Source organism: Oreochromis aureus, linkage group 8, assembly GCF_013358895.1.
Source record: "Oreochromis aureus strain Israel breed Guangdong linkage group 8, ZZ_aureus, whole genome shotgun sequence".
In the NCBI taxonomy this organism is placed as follows: Eukaryota; Metazoa; Chordata; class Actinopteri; order Cichliformes; family Cichlidae; genus Oreochromis; species Oreochromis aureus.
In genome coordinates this window covers 14,341,207-14,358,557 of record NC_052949.1, presented here as the reverse complement: position 1 = coordinate 14,358,557, position 17,351 = coordinate 14,341,207, and the positions used below count along the sequence as shown (strand labels likewise).

The 17,351-nt window shown below is 39.9% G+C and overlaps 1 protein-coding gene across 1 annotated transcript in view; it reads right to left on the bottom strand.

Annotated features, from left to right (window-relative positions):
- kcnh4b (potassium voltage-gated channel, subfamily H (eag-related), member 4b) overlaps positions 1-17,351 on the bottom strand; it is a 48,162-nt gene that overhangs the window by 13,829 nt on the left and 16,982 nt on the right. The window contains 8 exon segments of the mRNA XM_039616756.1: positions 756-794; positions 4,095-4,309; positions 4,418-4,667; positions 4,957-5,156; positions 6,011-6,205; positions 6,877-7,078; positions 7,329-7,486; positions 8,882-9,122. Of these exon segments, the coding sequence (XP_039472690.1) occupies positions 756-794; positions 4,095-4,309; positions 4,418-4,667; positions 4,957-5,156; positions 6,011-6,205; positions 6,877-7,078; positions 7,329-7,486; positions 8,882-9,122 (1,500 nt within the window).

Below are 17,351 nucleotides of genomic sequence, written 5' to 3'. Positions count from 1 at the left end.
TGCATATCTTGGAAATTTCATCTTAAATTAAAGCAAGAATAAATTCAGATCCAGACTTAAGATTCAGCTCTTATATTTATCTATTTATGCATAACAAACACCAAAGAAGACTTTTTGTTTTATCTTTTTTAATGAAAAAATAAAAAAGAACTAAAACATATCTTAAAAACTGTTCTGTTCAAACTATCTGTCAACTTTAAAACATCTAATATGGTTTAAAGTTGCCGATGGGGACAATTATGTATTTACAGCTGATAGTATGTCCATCATTAATTTAATAAGGTTAGAAATGTGCCGTAGTCGACACACTTCTGCCAACAGAACTGTATTACACAGCCGTTTAAAACAGACAAAGTGAGCACTGTAAATAGTATTTTAATGATACAGCAATAAAGCAGACTGATAAGTTCAGTACACAGTAAGCAAAATAGCTCATAAGAGTTCCCATTAAAGGAGCTATTGACCCAGTTAGTGAGCCAGCTTGAGAGACTGAGCTGCTTTCATGTAGGGGAAGTCCTTACTCAAGTCCCCCTACAGTACTCACTAGCATTACAGTAAGTTCCAGAAAAAAAGGGTGGATGAAATCTCAAAAATACACAGCACAGGTAATGGCAACAGCTGTTCCAAGGCCCTGCCAGCTGTAGATTAAAATTCAATACCAATTGTTGTATATTTATTATAACTTACAGGTATGGTAAGGAAATCTGAAAATGTGAAACCTGACTAGAAGGATACTGAATTTGCACTGAACTCACGTGTGGAAGCCTCGGTGACTTTGAAAATCTTCGGAGGCCCTGCGTTGACAAAAAAGAAAGACACAAGAAAGAAAGAAAGGCATAATACATTAATTTATTCATTCAGCCTACTGTGTATCAAACCCTGAACATTTTAGATTAACTGTTGCAGTGAAATCCCAAAAAATGAATACATCTCACTGATTACTTTTCTGTAGCAAAAGTGTCTAAATTCAAATTTGTTAGTCTCTCTTTCATCCACTGGTGCCACTAATTAAATGAACTTGGCCAGCGATGCAGCCATTGCCACATGAGCTGAATTACACGCTCAATCTTCTTTCTACGCTCGATTGCGCCGGGATTCCAGGGGAAGTTTGTCTTTCCCTGGTGTGTGTGTGTGTGTGTGTGTGTGTGTGTGTGTGTGTGTGTGTCTATGGCTAGAAATTTTTAGCAACTTAGCAATCACCAGCTGGGTGGCAAATAAAGCTGTGGTAGCGTGAGTCCTTCCCTTGTGTGTGAAAAATGTGCTTCTGAAAACATGGCTAATGTGACAGCACAAGCCACAGCCTGCCACTCTAGCAACATCATGCCAGCAATGCACTTTGATGAGGGAAACCAGCGAGGATGTGAATTAAATTTAATCTTTCGTTGATGCACAATGCTGAGGTTAAAAAAAGAAAAAAAGTGGTGCTATGTGGGAGGCGAAGTGAAAACGTGCATGAATCTGTTGAAAACAGGGGCAAACACTCCTCATAAGGAAACTAACCCTGGAGCAACATGGGATGATTAACCAGCCAGTGAGAAACATTGGTTCCAACTTACATTAAATGAACATCCAAGTCAATTAAAGGAGCACTAATGCAACAAGTGTCCCACATAGCAAAGTAGGTTTGCAGGGACAGGGGATTCTGGGAATTTCATTCACAAGCATGCTATCTTGCACAAAAAGGGATGGAAGCAGCAAATTATCCCTGACTGACTTATAAAATTACACACCGTATCTGTTTGTCAAGTAAGTAGAGAGGGTTTTGCATAGTAGAGAGCTTTTCTTTTTACTTCTAGAGTCTAGAAAATCTAAAACTGAATCTACTGGGTCCAACAAGTTGAAACAGAGTTATCCAGAAAACCCAAATAGAGCTGTCTATGAGCTCTCACAGTGGAAGATTGCACTTCCAGAGACATTAATGTGGTCTGTGGACGGGTCATCTGAGATAGTAGTTGTCTCTGTGCTCTGCACTCTCCAGGTTGGTATTGTCATGCTAAAAACTCAAAGTTTGTGCCTAATAACTAATATTATTTTTGTATACTGTCATCACTGCTTAGCAGCGGGTACCTTTGTCAACTTTGTTAAACTGTTTTTGTCAATTTGAGGCTCCAAAGGGAGCCACATCCCCATAACTCAGACCGACCGGCTTGTTCTTCACACGCCATGACTACAGACTACTTAACCCTCCCTGTGGCGACATGGTCATTATAGCCCAACAAATTTTGACACTCTGCTGGATCCCCGGTGGTGGAGTGACCTTCCCACTCTGCCCAGGACAGCGCAGTCATCCCTGATCTTTCAAAGCTCACCTCCCTTAAGAAATAAGCATCACTCCTGGGTCTTAGACCCCAATTACAACAAACCATTTAACCTGACCTTAAACCCGACAACTCTGACACATCATTACTTTTACTGTTAATGTTTTGAAAGTAAGTCTGCCATTGGGTGTTGAGTCAGTAGACTGTGCAGCATTTTTAAGGCTTTTTTGCTATGAGGTGAAGCAAGATCCAGGCTGGACAAATAACTGATGAGCTTTAAGTAACTAAAGTAACTACGCAGTGTAATCCTCCATAAAGCCAGTGAGAGATGCAGGTTCACCACAAGTGCTTTGGAGTGATTTATGTAATAGCAAACTTATAATTATACCAGTATAGTGTTCTTTGCATAATTGGCTGATTATTACAATTTCAGTGTATCTGACTTGCAGTTGATGTTTTTAGTTTCTCCAGCTGAGACACTCAGCTTGGTTTGCTGAGTAAAAAACTGTTACATTTTCTCCCCAAAACTGCTAAAAATAATTTCACAGACAGCGCAGCAACAAAAGCTGAAATTAAATTATAGAATTGACAGAAAAAGAAAAGTCTTTTTCCATCTGGCATTCTGCTTTTTCTCCATTTACAGAAGATAAAGTAGTCCCTTGTGGATACCTTATATTGTAATAAGGATTCCTACAATCTGTTTCTTTGGCACTGTTTCACTGCAACTGACTGATTACTGTGCAGTCAGTATATAATACTGAAGTTACTCTCAGGAGTTAAAGGACTTCCCTTCCTAGAGGAATTCCCATCTTAAAAAGACCCACTGTGAGGATGCCGATGATACCAGTACAACTGTGAGTGTGTGTGTGTGTGTTTGTGTCTGTGTGTGTGTGTGTGTGTGTGTGTGTGGTCTGGCAATCAGGTAGCAAAATAATTCCTTCATCCTTGCAGGGGGGTGGCTGTCCCCTGGCTTTGTGTTTGAGCAAAAACCCTGAGCAGATGGCGTGAGAGAAGTGCTAGTACTCACGATCAGCCATGCTTCAGAGAAGCCTGTCTAATTTAGAAAAACATAACTTTACTAATGTTTAAACACATACACGGTTTCTGCATAACTAAACATTCATTCTTAGGTCACAGGTACTGCTGCTATATATATATATATACCTATATATGCAATGGTTACTTAAAGGTGGCCTTTTGCTCTTTGATGTCGCCTCATGGAACAAGTCTACCAAACACAATCAGTCTGCTTTGAAGTGCTCATTAATACAATTAAAGTTGTTTTCCCTGAGCTTGACTGACAAAAAGACATCCGCTAATTAACACAACCAGCACAGATGCCTATCGCGTCCCAAACTAAACAAATCAACCTAAGAAAAAAGAGAAAAAGAAATGATTAAAACCAACGAGAAAAGCCAGATTCGAAAAAGAGGAATGCTTGGAGCAAAAAACATAATGCTTGAGAGGGGGAGGTTGCGGATGTCCTTGGAGATCTTTGTCAGTTTTGTCAGTCACACATGAAAAACTAAATCAGTTTTGTTTGTAGAGTTCAACTAAATATCCAATGAAGCCAATTACTTTTTTCTCTAAGGTTAAAATCGTTCAATGCTTAAGTTTGGATTGTTAAAACGATTACAGAATAGCAGCTGAAGATATGGACCCATGTGGATTGGCAATGGCAGCATTTGCTACTTGCTAGTTCCAACTTGTAGCTGCTTTTATCTTCATTAATGTCATAATTCTTCATGGCATAGAATGACATAAGAATTTAGGCATGCTGGTTTTTCAGGTTTGAAGGCGCCGAATCAACACCAGTATTTTGTGTGTATTTGGTACCTCGTCCTGGCTGCCTTCACGGAGGTTATAGGTGAGGTTGTTGTGGATGTCGGAGGTAAACACGCTGCCATACTCGGGGTACAGTTCCAGCACCTCCTTCAGGCCACGCACACTGATGTACTGGAGATCGCAGTAGGTAAGCGCCTTCACATCAGCATTGGTTTTGATTACCTGGTCTGTTCCAGGCAGGTCCGAGCCAATCAAGTCTCCTTTCCCTAAAATCCAAAAGATGATAAATTCCCTGTTACACTTTAAAGTACAAAAAATATAAAATAAATACAAAAAACATGATGCCAAAAATGCAGTCTGACAACAATACAGACCTAATATAGCCAACACCATGCCATCCTTCAGCACCTCTAGAGAGCCAGAGCAGACGAAGTAGTTGGCATGCAGCGCATCACCCTGACGGATGAGGTACTCTCCCGGGACACAGAATGAGGTTTTTATATGAAGAGAGAGTGAGCGCAGGCAGCCGCGGCTGGCCCCCTTAAAGACCGGCAGCTGGAGGATGTCCTTATTCAGATGCATGGCGATATCGGCCCGCAGCTCATCAGGGAAGTCATGCAGGAGCTGGGGATTTGTGACAGATGTAATGAGGTGTGACACTGATAAGTAATTAGTGAATGGACTGTGTTGCCACCAGTCACCCTCTTTTGAATTTCAATAGGATATCAATTGATGGAGTACAGGGAACCATGTGCTGCGCACAAACAATTACAGCTTCAAAGGGCTGGCATTGAATTTTAGAGCAGAGTTCATTGTTCAATTGCCATCGAAAACGGTGCGGTGAAGTTCCTTGAAGGCAGATAACAGCATGTACAAAGATATTACATGACAGCAACAAGAAAGGGACTCCTACCTCGTTGGCATCTATACCATTGTTGACAGACCATGTGGTCTGGAAGTACTCCAGCATGCGCTGTTTAAGCTGCTGGGACAGACGGTGGACACGAATAAAGTCCTTCAGGTCCTTCATACGTGTGTGGTAGAGAGAGCGGCGCGAGTACATACGCTGGATGATGGCGGTAACATTACCAAAGACCAGTGCATGCATCAGTGCTGTAATAAGGACAGAAACAAAGGTGTAAATATAAAGGTGGGATGTGTAAATATGTAACATATTACAATTTCAAATCCTATTTTGAAGTGTGGGCCCAAAGATATTCTTAAATTCTTAAGTTTTACCTCCTGATTAAAAAAAAAAGGTTAACAATATTAAATAAATACCAAAGAAATGAAAGATTTAAGTCTATTGTTCCTTTATAAAATTTTTGTTTTTTAACATATTGAAATACATTAAGTGGATAAAAGTACTGGGCTACCTACACATTACACCTACAGGAGTTTCTTGGTCATGGACACCCATGCAATGAAGCTCCCGAGTCACAGTTTTGTGCTGATGTTAATGCCAGAGGAGGAGGTTTGCAGAGCATTGGTGACTTTTACACATCTAATATTCCATGATCCCCATTCTTTCACACACTTGTAAAGGCAGACTGCATGACTACATGCTTGATTTTATACACCTGTTGCAATGAGACTGAAAAAACTGAATTCAAGGATAAAAACATGTGGTTCAATACTTTGTTTTTTTCTCATAAAGTGTATATTATATGGCTCACTGCCCAGTCATGATCTACTTTTGATCCACAAAGAGGCCACAAGTTACAATTTGGCTTTCATCATCGATCAGAAGAGCAGTAAAACAAACACTTATCTATCTTCTGACATGCTGCACCAATAATTGCCATTTCAGCTGTTTCTGGGATATGAAGACGACAGCAAGCTGTGTCTTAAAGGCCAGCCAAACCATTCAACTCGATTCCTGCTGAATTTGTTGTACTCGCATGCCAAACAGAAGCAGCGTTATGCCAGGACGCCAGAGGGAGAATGTACCCCAGTGTCAGACGTACCGCCGATGAGCATGATGCAGATGGAGAAGATCTTCTCAGCATCGGTGTTGGCACAGACATTGCCAAAGCCCACACTGGTCAGGCTGCTGAGGGTAAAATAGAGGGCAGCGATGTAGGAGCTGTGCACTGTTGGGCCGCCCACTGTGCTGTTAACGTAGGGCGTCTCCAGACGTTTGCCCAGCTCATGGAGCCACCCTTGAAAGAGGAGGTTAGAGAGTAGCGTTGAGAGAGCAACGTCCAGAAGTTTAACCTCTTGTTATTTTTATATGGATGGTAGTGGCAAGATCGGAGTGCAATGTGAGAGAAATACAGAAATGTATGTTTGTGCCTGCATGTGGGTGTCTTTCTGTGTATTAGAAAGAGATGATCAGCAGCGTCAGGAGCCAGGTATGTTGGTTTGGAACAGGCTAGAATTAGACCTACTCCTCCAGGGATAAATAGTGCTAAGCCTTAATTAGCAGCTGTGACTTCACCTCCCTTCAGCCAAAATGTACATACAAAAGCATGCATCATTCATTGACACATCAGTGTGCTGCTTGCTACCAGCCATTTTTTTGTAAAAGCTTTTGATCTGGTTTCAGGCTGTTCTTATTAGAGCAGCAGAGTACTGTCTCACCACAGAGCAGAGCTAGACACCCAATAAGTAAGCAATTACTATTTATAGCATAGTAGGGACAAAACAAATGCCTACTCAGTTTTTGCAGGAAACAGCCGACTTACACACCTATTAAAACTGAATCAAATCAGAACAGGCTTTGCTTATGTTATGAGAAAATGGTGAAAAATGTCTTAATGTCTCGCCCTTGCTAGATGAAACACCAAAAATTCAAGAGATCGGACTTCAGCAAGGCCACAACTAGACTCACCTATGTCCCAATTCTCATTGGTCTCTAGTTCTTTGCGTCCAATCATGTACCAGATGCAGGCCATCCAGTGAGCCAGCAGGGCAAACACAGACATCAGTAAGGTCAGCACCATGGCGCTGTACTGGGAGTAGCGGTCAAGCTTCTGGAGCAGACGAAGGAGGCGCAGGAGACGTACCGTCTTAAGCAGGTGGACCAAGGAGGTCTGAGGCAAATATGGGAGGAGGGGTGACAGAGAAAAGGAGAGAAAGGAAAGAGAGTAGAAAGCTAAATATCAACACTCAAACACTTTCTATTGTTTGTGAAATGTAGTACATATGGTTTACTTGTCACAGAGGCAGCCATGCTGCAACAACAGGGCAGCAAGTTATCAGTTTGATGGTAATGCTGACAGCCACAGATGGATGCGGAGACAAAAAAGAAGGCTGGACATATGACTGTCCAGTAGTACTCACCACTGTGATATTGAATGCGTACAGCAGGTCAAAGGGCAGGGCAGCCACCAGATCCACAAAGAACCAGGTGGTGGCGTAGTGGATGCAAATAGAGCGTGGCTCATACACCACCTGGCCTGACTGGCTCACATAGGTGGTGCGAAAGTTCATGATGATGTCTGAAAATATGTAATTATATTAAAAATAAAAAATAAGCAGGCCTGAATATACACAGATACAATAACACACCATGTCTCAAAACGAATCATCACAAACTGATTTCTTGAACATGTGCTCAAATGGCCTCCACAGTCCTAAGATCTCAATCCAACAGAGCACCTTTTGAACCTGGTGGAACAAATATGCAGTAACTGTGTGATCCTATCGTGTCAATGTTGAGTGAAATCTCTCAGGAATATCTACAGTTCCTTGTTTAATCTATGCCACAAAGAATTAAGGCAGGTCTAAATGAAACGGTGGGAAAATTATTAAACATCTGGGATGCTTCATAGTTAATTTACAATTTCAGGGTCTGTTTGCAAGAAACATATAACCTTGACGTCACCACATGGCAAGCATGTAACATGCAAGCTATTTGAATTAGCAACACCTCAGTTGTCCTACAAACTATGTATTTTTACTGAGATGAAAGCTCATCGTTGGATGCACATTTTATTTTTCATTGAATATTTAGCATTTATGGAAACACAATAAATAATTAAAAAAACACATACATTAAAAAGCATTAAAAAGATGTTTCATTACACCGTGTTCCTGGAGCGAATTGAGCCCCTTTCATGCCCCTTTCAGCTTTAATGTGGAATTCATTAATTATTCATTTAACTAGAAACGGGTAGACTCTAAGTAAGTGAGCTTTCAGAAACAAGCAATCTCATGCCTGTTTGTGCCAAGTTGATGGCATCAGGAATCTGACATAAACTCCAAACCCATGCTCAGAGGAGCGTGTTGCAAGTCAGCCACCTTAATTTATCCCTTGGGTGCTTTATTGAACTAAGAGGAGTCCCTCAAAGAGACCAAGTACATCCTGATGGGACTCCTAAACCCAGGTAACCTGAATAAGAGGGGACATTTCTAAGAAAAGGCTGCTTGGATTGTTCTGGTTTCCATGGTGCCATAGACGGCACAAATGGATAGATGTTGGAGTAAAACCTTACGCCAGCATGTTGAAAAATGCTTTCAAAACAGCAAAATGTGACCATGTTTTATCTTGAGCAGAGATACGGGGACATATTTGGAATACTGATAAAGTCTATTTTTGACAAACCAGTGTTGTGGACCAATATTTGTTGTGTCACATCAATTTTGCATTGGGTAAATGTTGAAAAACAGTGTGAAGAATACCTGAAAGACTTTAAAACATGTTAGTTATTTTTAATAAAGAATATTTCTTTGTTTTCCTGGAACAAAAGGAGAGTAAATAATAACAAAACAACAAAAAGGACAAAAACCCATCAATACTGACATTAGATATTACACTGGAAGCTCTCTAGAGTTTCATAATTGATATGTTTTTAATCTAATCATCGTTCCCAATAACTTCTTTAAAAACTCACCTATAATAAAAAGCATTTCCACTGCAATGTCACTGACAATAGTGGAGCGTGCAGCTGTGATGGCATCATCGTGTGGCGTGAAGCTGACATTGTAGGGCACGGTGACAGCCACGTAGAAGGTAGCCAGCAGAATGAGCCAGTCCCACAGCGCTTTCGAAACACTGTAGTGGAGCAGGATGAAGCGTGACTTCTGCACCGCTGCCACCTTGTACTCCGGTATCGCAGGCTTGTCCATCATGCTCTGTAAACAAACAGGTGAATAAAGTTTCAAACTTTAAGCACAACCTTTAATATTCCAGCAAACATGTACGATAAAGGGAAACCACAGCCTCTTGAATTTGAAGCTTTACTTGATAAATAACCAAAACACACAAAGTGCACTTGAGGAGCTGCATAAATGAATAACTGGATAACCAGATGGTCACGAGGTGGAGTATTGTGATGGACACCATGGTGCCAAGATTTAGCAGAAACAGACAATATAAATGTCAACACCCTCTCTTGTGCGCTGACCGCTGATGATTCACTGTGGTAGGCAACTCAAGTGAAACAGATATGGTAATGCTGCTGGTTATCTCTTCTCCTGTACCCAGTGATAAGACCTCTACAATGTCTGGGCAGTAACAACACAGTGAGTGTCTATAATTTCACACGTGGCTCGGCTTCACTCTTCCAAATGTCATTCATGCTTCAAATCTCAGGTATCCAAGTGTCGTGGTAGTTATGTTGTTTTAAGGAAAAACGCGGCATACCACTAGATTGACCGTGCATTGCAGTTATCGTTGTGAAAATCCAGTGGTGAAAAGTATTGCAGATGAAATGGGAAGCCATTCAAAGCATAATGAGACTGCAACTCTCCAAATGGGGCCATGCACTTGCCACATAATAGCCTTAACCGTGTTTGGGAGACATGAGGAGAAGCTATTACCTATGACAGCAGTGAGAGGGAAAAGGAAAGGCGAGATAAATGAGCAGTAATCCCATCTAAAAACAGTGTGAGCACTTTGGGAACAGGTGAACCCAAAAACAAGAAGCTGGTTAATTAAGGCTTAACGTGAGATTTCGTGTATTGGCCCTGATGCTGCCTGGGCGCCTCAGAGGAAAATGACAGATTCTATTTGAGTAATTGGAAGACAACAGACAACCTTTACTTAAAAAAAAAGGAGAAACAGCAGAGAGATGACATACTCCAGTGTTTCCAAGGAAAAAAAGGATGATCCAAGTGTTCCCTCTGAAACCACGTATTAAACGATTGTACAAAAGATTGTATTATCACACTATCAGTGGGTTTTCTGGTCTCTGTCTAAATCCTTTTCTATCATCAACAGCTGTGTCCACGCTGATGACAGTTCAAGCAATGTCAGCGAAACCCTGACTGTTTCCTTTTTTTCTTTTTTTTTCATTTGCCTTACATCACAGAGGTCGCAAAGCCCACCAGACTTTTGGTTCTCGATGCAGGGAGTTGAGCCACATCGCAGTGATTAGGAAAGAAAAGCCTAGCACTTGCAGGCACGCATGGGAGTGCATGTCACACAGCTACAGCTGGTCTTCACACATCATTAACTCAAACTGTAGCCGTTGGGGCTACTGTTCCAACTACATCTCCCAGCAGTCTTTGGGCTTAGGAGATACACATGGCTTAATACGTGACCCCCCTCACCCTCAACCACAAACTACTACATAGCAAACTTAGTGTTGAAATGTCCACAAACATAATTCAAATGTCACAACAGGGCATTATACTGTCTAGATTATGCATTCTGATTGAGTCTGAACTTATTGTGCAAATCCTGGATAACTGCACGTAATGGACTTTGCAATATCATGTTCAGCTCGGCAAAATCAGCAATCAAGGTGTCGTCTGCTTAACTGTGTAACAACAAGAGACTGGAGATAAACATTCACAGTGAGTGAGTGAGTGTAGAGCAGAAATAATAAGTAAAAAAAGAAAGAGAGAAAGTAAGATGTGAAAGCTCAGGTCAACTTTTCTGTTTGCTTCACAACTTCATGAGCCTCCAGACGGCACTATTTTTCCAATTATGTGAAAAGCGGCAACATCTCTCCCCTGGGACGTGGAGCTGCCTGAAATTGAGTCTGATTTGCTTGTCAGTGTGCCTCAGTTTTATTACACACTACTTAGTACGTGGAAATGTGCTTCTAATATAACAGATTTGTAAACTTTCTGTTTCAAAATCATAAATCTTTAAGCATCAAGTTGCCACCTCTGCTTTGGTTTTCTGGCTGTGGTCCCATTTAAAGATTTGGAGTGTGTTTACATGTGTTTGAGCAAAGCTACGAATCCTTGCCTGACAGGTCGATGAGCTACAAATAGAGATCTAGTCAAAATAGATATGGCTGGCTTGATGTGGAGGCAGAGCACACCATTGTTAGCTAACAGCTACTAAGATACAGACAGTGAAGGAGGAAAAAAAAGAAAATATATTAATAGTCAGAGTAAAGCAGTGGAGGAAGGATATTGATTCTTTACTTAAGAAGAAACATCAATATCACAATAAGTAAGCCCTGCATTCAAAATATGAAAAGTATCAACATGCCTTAAGGATCAACAGTACCATACGCAGAAATACAGGACTGTGCAAAAGTCTTGACCCACTCCTCATTTCTTTACACTTTGTTTGGTGAAATGTGCAAACACACATGGAATTATTATTATTAGTTATTCTTCTACACAGACTCAACTCTCTTAGTCAAGCTTTCTTGTAATTCCTTTAAGTAGTCTTCAGGAATAGATCTCCAGGCTTCTTGAAGGACATTCAAAGCTCTTCTCTGGATGCTGGCGACCTTTTGTTCTGTTCTCTATCAAGATGATCTCACACTGCTTCAATAATATTGAGGACTGAACTCTGGGGAGGCCAATCCATGACCGATTGTGTTCCTGTGTGTGTGTTTTTCAATCCAGCTATGCTTTTACTGCATTGGCAGTGTGTTTGGGATGTGGGTTTTTTGCATTCATCATTTCATCAGTGTTGATAAGGTCCCACTGGCTGAAATGCAGACCCAAACCATGACAGAGTCTCAACTGTGTATTAAAGATGGTTCCTTTACTTTCCTGAAGTCCTTTGAACCAAAAATTTCACATTTGGATCCATTACTCTATAAGAGCTGTTGTTTACTTCTAGTATAATTTAGCACACCTCAGTCTTTTCTCCTCATTTCTCTTCCTTAAGAATGGCTTTTTTGATTAAGCCTTAGTGAATAGTAGATGGATTAACTGAAGTCCTGGCACTTGTCCGGTTTCCTCATGTATGCTGAAAAACGCCAACTCTTTTGGCTAATAGCTAATCTTGATAGAGCAGAAAAACTGTTTTATGCCTGTGCTACATTTGGTCCTTTTCTTTTTTTTTTTTTTTTTTTTTTTCTTCTTTTAACCTGTCCCGTTTGGTTCTTTTGCCATCAGAATTATTGTCTAAAGGCGAAGAAAGATGCCCAACGGATTTACTTTACCAAATGGACCATCCCAGCCTTGCCGTAATGGTCCATTTGATTCAGCTTTTATTGTTTATTTTATTTTCACTTGCTGAATACGGGACAGACTTGACTGGTGGAAAGAAAGGGGAGAAAGAAAGAGGGAAAGAAAAGAAAAAAAAAAAAAAAAAAACCTGAGAAGAGGGACGGGAAAAAGGGCAAAAACAAAACCAACAGAATAAGCAGACAAAAAATACATATATCGATCACCTGGATCACCTGTTGAGAAAGAAAGAAGAAAGCAAGCAGAAGAAAACGAGAGTAATAAACAAGATCACAATGATATATGGGAATATGACAGTAAATACTAAATATTAAACATTATTGTGCAGCACGTGAGATCGACAGCGCACAGTGTGCTTTGAGGTAGGAGCCAAAAAGGGTGTAGTTTGTGTGTGTGACCACCCGTGTGTGCACCTGTGAGCATGAACGCGCGCTTGTTTTAAAAGGTTCCTTCATGTAATGATCTGCTAGAGGGTGTGGGGGCCACTGCCCCGTCCTCCAGGGCATGAAGCAGGTATGGAGGAGATCAAAACTCCAGACATCCAGAGGCCCCCAGAACACAAGAGACCAAGGAAGACCAACAGAGGGGCAGCCGCGCCACTATACCAGAACTCTGGGGAGGCCAATCCATGACCGATTGTGTTCCTGTGTGTGTGTTTTTCAATCCAGCTATGCTTTTACTGCATTGGCAGTGTGTTTGGGATGTGGGTTTTTTGCATTCATCATTTCATCAGTGTTGATAAGATCCCACTGGCTGAAATGCAGACCCAAACCATGACAGAGTCTCAACTGTGTATTAAAGATGGTTCCTTTACTTTCCTGAAGTCCTTTGAACCAAAAATTTCACATTTGGATCCATTACTCTATAAGAGCTGTTGTTTACTTCTAGTATAATTTAGCACACCTCAGTCTTTTCTCCTCATTTCTCTTCCTTAAGAATGGCTTTTTTGATTAAGCCTTAGTGAATAGTAGATGGATTAACTGAAGTCCTGGCACTTGTCCGGTTTCCTCATGTATGCTGAAAAACGCCAACTCTTTTGGCTAATAGCTAATCTTGATAGAGCAGAAAAACTGTTTTATGCCTGTGCTACATTTGGTCCTTTTCATAGATTTGACTAAACAAATTAAAATGAAATTTTTTAAATGTGTTTTCTAATAAAGTGCCTAAGAATTCAATTTAAAATTGTTTGTTTGCTAAGTTGTTTGTTAGCTGTACTCACAACACTGGTGTATCCCTCGGTTTCGGTGCCTTTTTGATGCTTGAATGAGCTAAAGGTCAATGTTAACATTACTTTGAAAATGGTCCAGTACAAGAACTGGGCTGAAAATTAGTGAAAAAGGAGCCAATATTAAAAAAAATCTTATTATTATTAGACTTTATTAGTATTATAAATCACATTTTTCTGTTATTTCAGCTGTTGTATCATTCTAACACTGGACTATTGACCTTCAAACTGTTGCTAACCTCACAGAAAATGGAAGTGTTTGAGTTAAGTGTACATACTCAAAATGTAAGCATTACATATAAAAAACGTTTTAAAAGCACAGTTCAGTATGTAAGCTGCACTAGCAAAGAAGGGCGACACAATTTAAGTAGAAGAAAATGGGAGTATATGCAGAAAGACAGCAGGATCTAGAGGGATGAAGCCAAAACGAGATGAGGTTAGAGCATGGGTTAGACTGACAGATGGAGAGGAAGGGGAAATGCAGAGAACGGTGGTTAAAGCTAAAAAAGAAGGGGGAGTAGGATGGGTGATGGTTTGGGGTAAGACGTGAATAGACAGGCACTGTAATTTCCTCATAAACAGCAGTTTATGAATTTAACAGATAAACACAAAGCAATGTCTCACATGTTTGCTGTAGACATCAGGCTCGTGTAGCATTTGATCCACTTATTCAATATAAATGAATCGATGTAGTTCACACGGCTATGTTATGTTGACTTTTTCAAGAAAAACTGGTTTCAGTTTCTTCATTTTTTCAAATTTTTTCTTTTATAGTGAATTAACTGCCCTTATGTACAGTTGCACATATGTAGAGTTAATGTACTCATCAGTGGTTATCTTTCCCACCTTTTCCTTTTTTTCCCTTTTAGCACATATTCAAATGTAGCTGAGGCCAAAAACACCGCCTCCCAAAAATATATATAAAAACTATATTTAATATAGATAGATAGATAGATAGATAGATAGATAGATAGATAGATAGATAGATAGATAGATAGATAGATAGATAGATAGATAGGAAACAGGACTGTAAAAAAAAAATCCAGTATGTATTAAATAATCTTCTGTATTGTTTTTTTCATATATTTTTCTCTCATTCTCAAATGTACGTAAAAAAAAAAAAATAAGTACAAAATTACAAAAAGAAAAAAGAAACAAACAAAAAATTTGACAGCACTTGGGTTTTAAAATTAAGCATTGCCAAACACTAAAATAACTGCATGAACAAAACAGAAAGCAGCATCCAGAATATTCCATCCAATCACTTCTTAAGTTGTTATTTGTTCATTTTGCCATTCAGAGAAGCACATTCACTTATTAAAATGATAGTTAATGTGCAGCAGTGTTATGTAAATGTACAGGCGAGTGCATTAACAGGTCTCTAAAATGAACAGCAGTGCCTACAAAATTGTAGTTATAAAGTCTGTTTGTGCAACCAGTCAATTAATAAAACTTACATGCAAATACAATATGTGCCAAACAGCGCAAAACCCAAATAAAATTAACTGAACATGCACTCAATGCTGAGATGAAAAAAGTCTGCTCATGCAAATAAACAAGTGGACACATTTCATCTTGTCTGTTGCATACTGCTTTGAAAATAATCCCTTTACAAACCGCTTTTTTGCTTTGTTTTTGACACTGGTGATGTCTGCAAGATAAAAGTGACTGAAAGACTCGCACAGACACCATCCAATGAGCTGTCGGAGAAACACAAAACAATAGCCTAAAGAAATAAAATGTCGCTTTTATTCTAAACAGCAGATGTTTCTGCTTTGCATCAACACATGCTCGTTGCCTCCGCGTTTATAAGACTGCATCATCACATGTTGGCTCAGAAAGATATGATGCTGCTGGAAATTGCCTTTTTATGCAACTATCAGTCCCTAAGGTCACGAATAAATTAGGCAAGAGCACTGGCTTGTGTGGGATTTTATTGTGCACTGAAGTCACATTTTAACTCAAAAGTTTAAAAAAAGTAAACTAAAATTCACCCTCTGTCTTTGGCTTTGCTGTGGATTTTGATCGTGTTGCATTCACTGGTCTGCTGATGTGCTACTTTTCATACACACCTGTCTTCCCTTCGCTGCAATAGGAGTTACATATCAGATCGTGAGCTATCGATTGTTTCTCTGCAACTATTTTGTCCCTAGCGAAGATGCCCTTGGCTCGGTGTTCATAGGAAAAGAATAATCTAATCTCTCTGGGAATTTGCTCAACACTTTAAAACGATTATTCTGGTAGTAGAGGTGGAGTAGGGGAATAACGGAGGTTTGTAAAAAGTGTGTGCATGTGTGAGAAGGGGAGGACATGAGAGACAGAAATGTGTTGACTTTGTATTAATATTCCTGAGAAATGGTTTAAAAATACATCCTTGAGCGAGCGAGAGAGCTGGCATAGAATCTGAATGTTGATTTTATGGTCATATGTTCCTCTTTTCCTATGTTTGGATGTTTTTGTGAAATGTGTGTGCACTTTCAAATGTGTGTGTGTGTGTGATCAGTGCGCGTATGGTGTCAGCACTGGCATCTGTAAGTAGGTGGAAAAGGAGTGCGGCAGGAGGCTTGGCAGATGGCGGGAGGTGTAGCACACTGATTCCAATGAAGGCACCCGCAGGTCAGGTTTGAAAGCAGCAGTCGAGTTTTTGATTTTGGAAGTATTAACAAGATGCGGGTCAGCTGCATACAGCAGAGTGCTATCACTTCGTTTTTTCCTATTTTTCTTAAAGCCTGCAGTTTTGGTGCTGTTTCAACTGAGTGTAAACATGCTTGATTTCTCAATTAAATACCAATGTGACCCTTTCAAAGTGCTGGCATTGTCTTATCCACGCTCTGATTGGTCATAATGATTTAAAAGTCGACACTACTACCTGCAATGTGAAGTAAATGTCTCGTCTCCTGGGTTCTTAGTGACAGTTTATTTTATTTTCTAACATAAATGAGCTTAAAGTAGTGAGTTATTCTGACTTTTACTGTAACTTCTTATATTTGAGCAGTATATACCTGCAAAATTATGTGCAATGAAATTAAAAAAGGGCATTTCTGTGTGAGATTCTTGTTTTTTTTTAAAGTTGTCCGTGTGTCACTGCTGTGAGACCTTAAAATTCAGTGTCAGGTGAGCGACATAGTGTAAAAATGGCAGAAACACTTTAAAAATAATGATATTCAGCTGTAAAATTTTACTGGGCCACTCAATTTCTGGACTAAAATTAACAAGTGCTTTGGTTTCAGGCACTTAACAGCTAAATGATCCTCTAAAAACACACACCACTTTTTATTCAAAAAATGTATTTTGAATGTTTTCTGCCTGAACCAGTCGCAGATGTCTCACAGGTTCACTTGAAAAAAACACAAAACCTTTATCCCTGAAAAGTTTTGAATTGCTTTTAGTCCCTTGTGATCAAACACATATTTGAAGGACAGGTTTGAGTGCAGACTCGGTCAGTAACCGAACCTCTGCGGGGAATGAGTGGGATTATCTCAAAATGGTGCTCTGTCAGAAAAACTGCTCCCGTTTGGATCTGAGGGCAAAACAGAAGCTTGTTCTCATGAATATCACAGCGTGGAGCGAGGCATGACTTTTTATTCAAGCCTATAAAAGCCTTTTTTATGTAGAAATAATAACCACAGCTAAAGGTCTCTAAAGGCCCTTGAAACACACACACACACACACGGGAAAAAAAGATAGACAAAATAGTGGTATTCCTATCTAAAAAGGGCTGGCAAAACATTTGATATCCAAATTATCCAAAATAT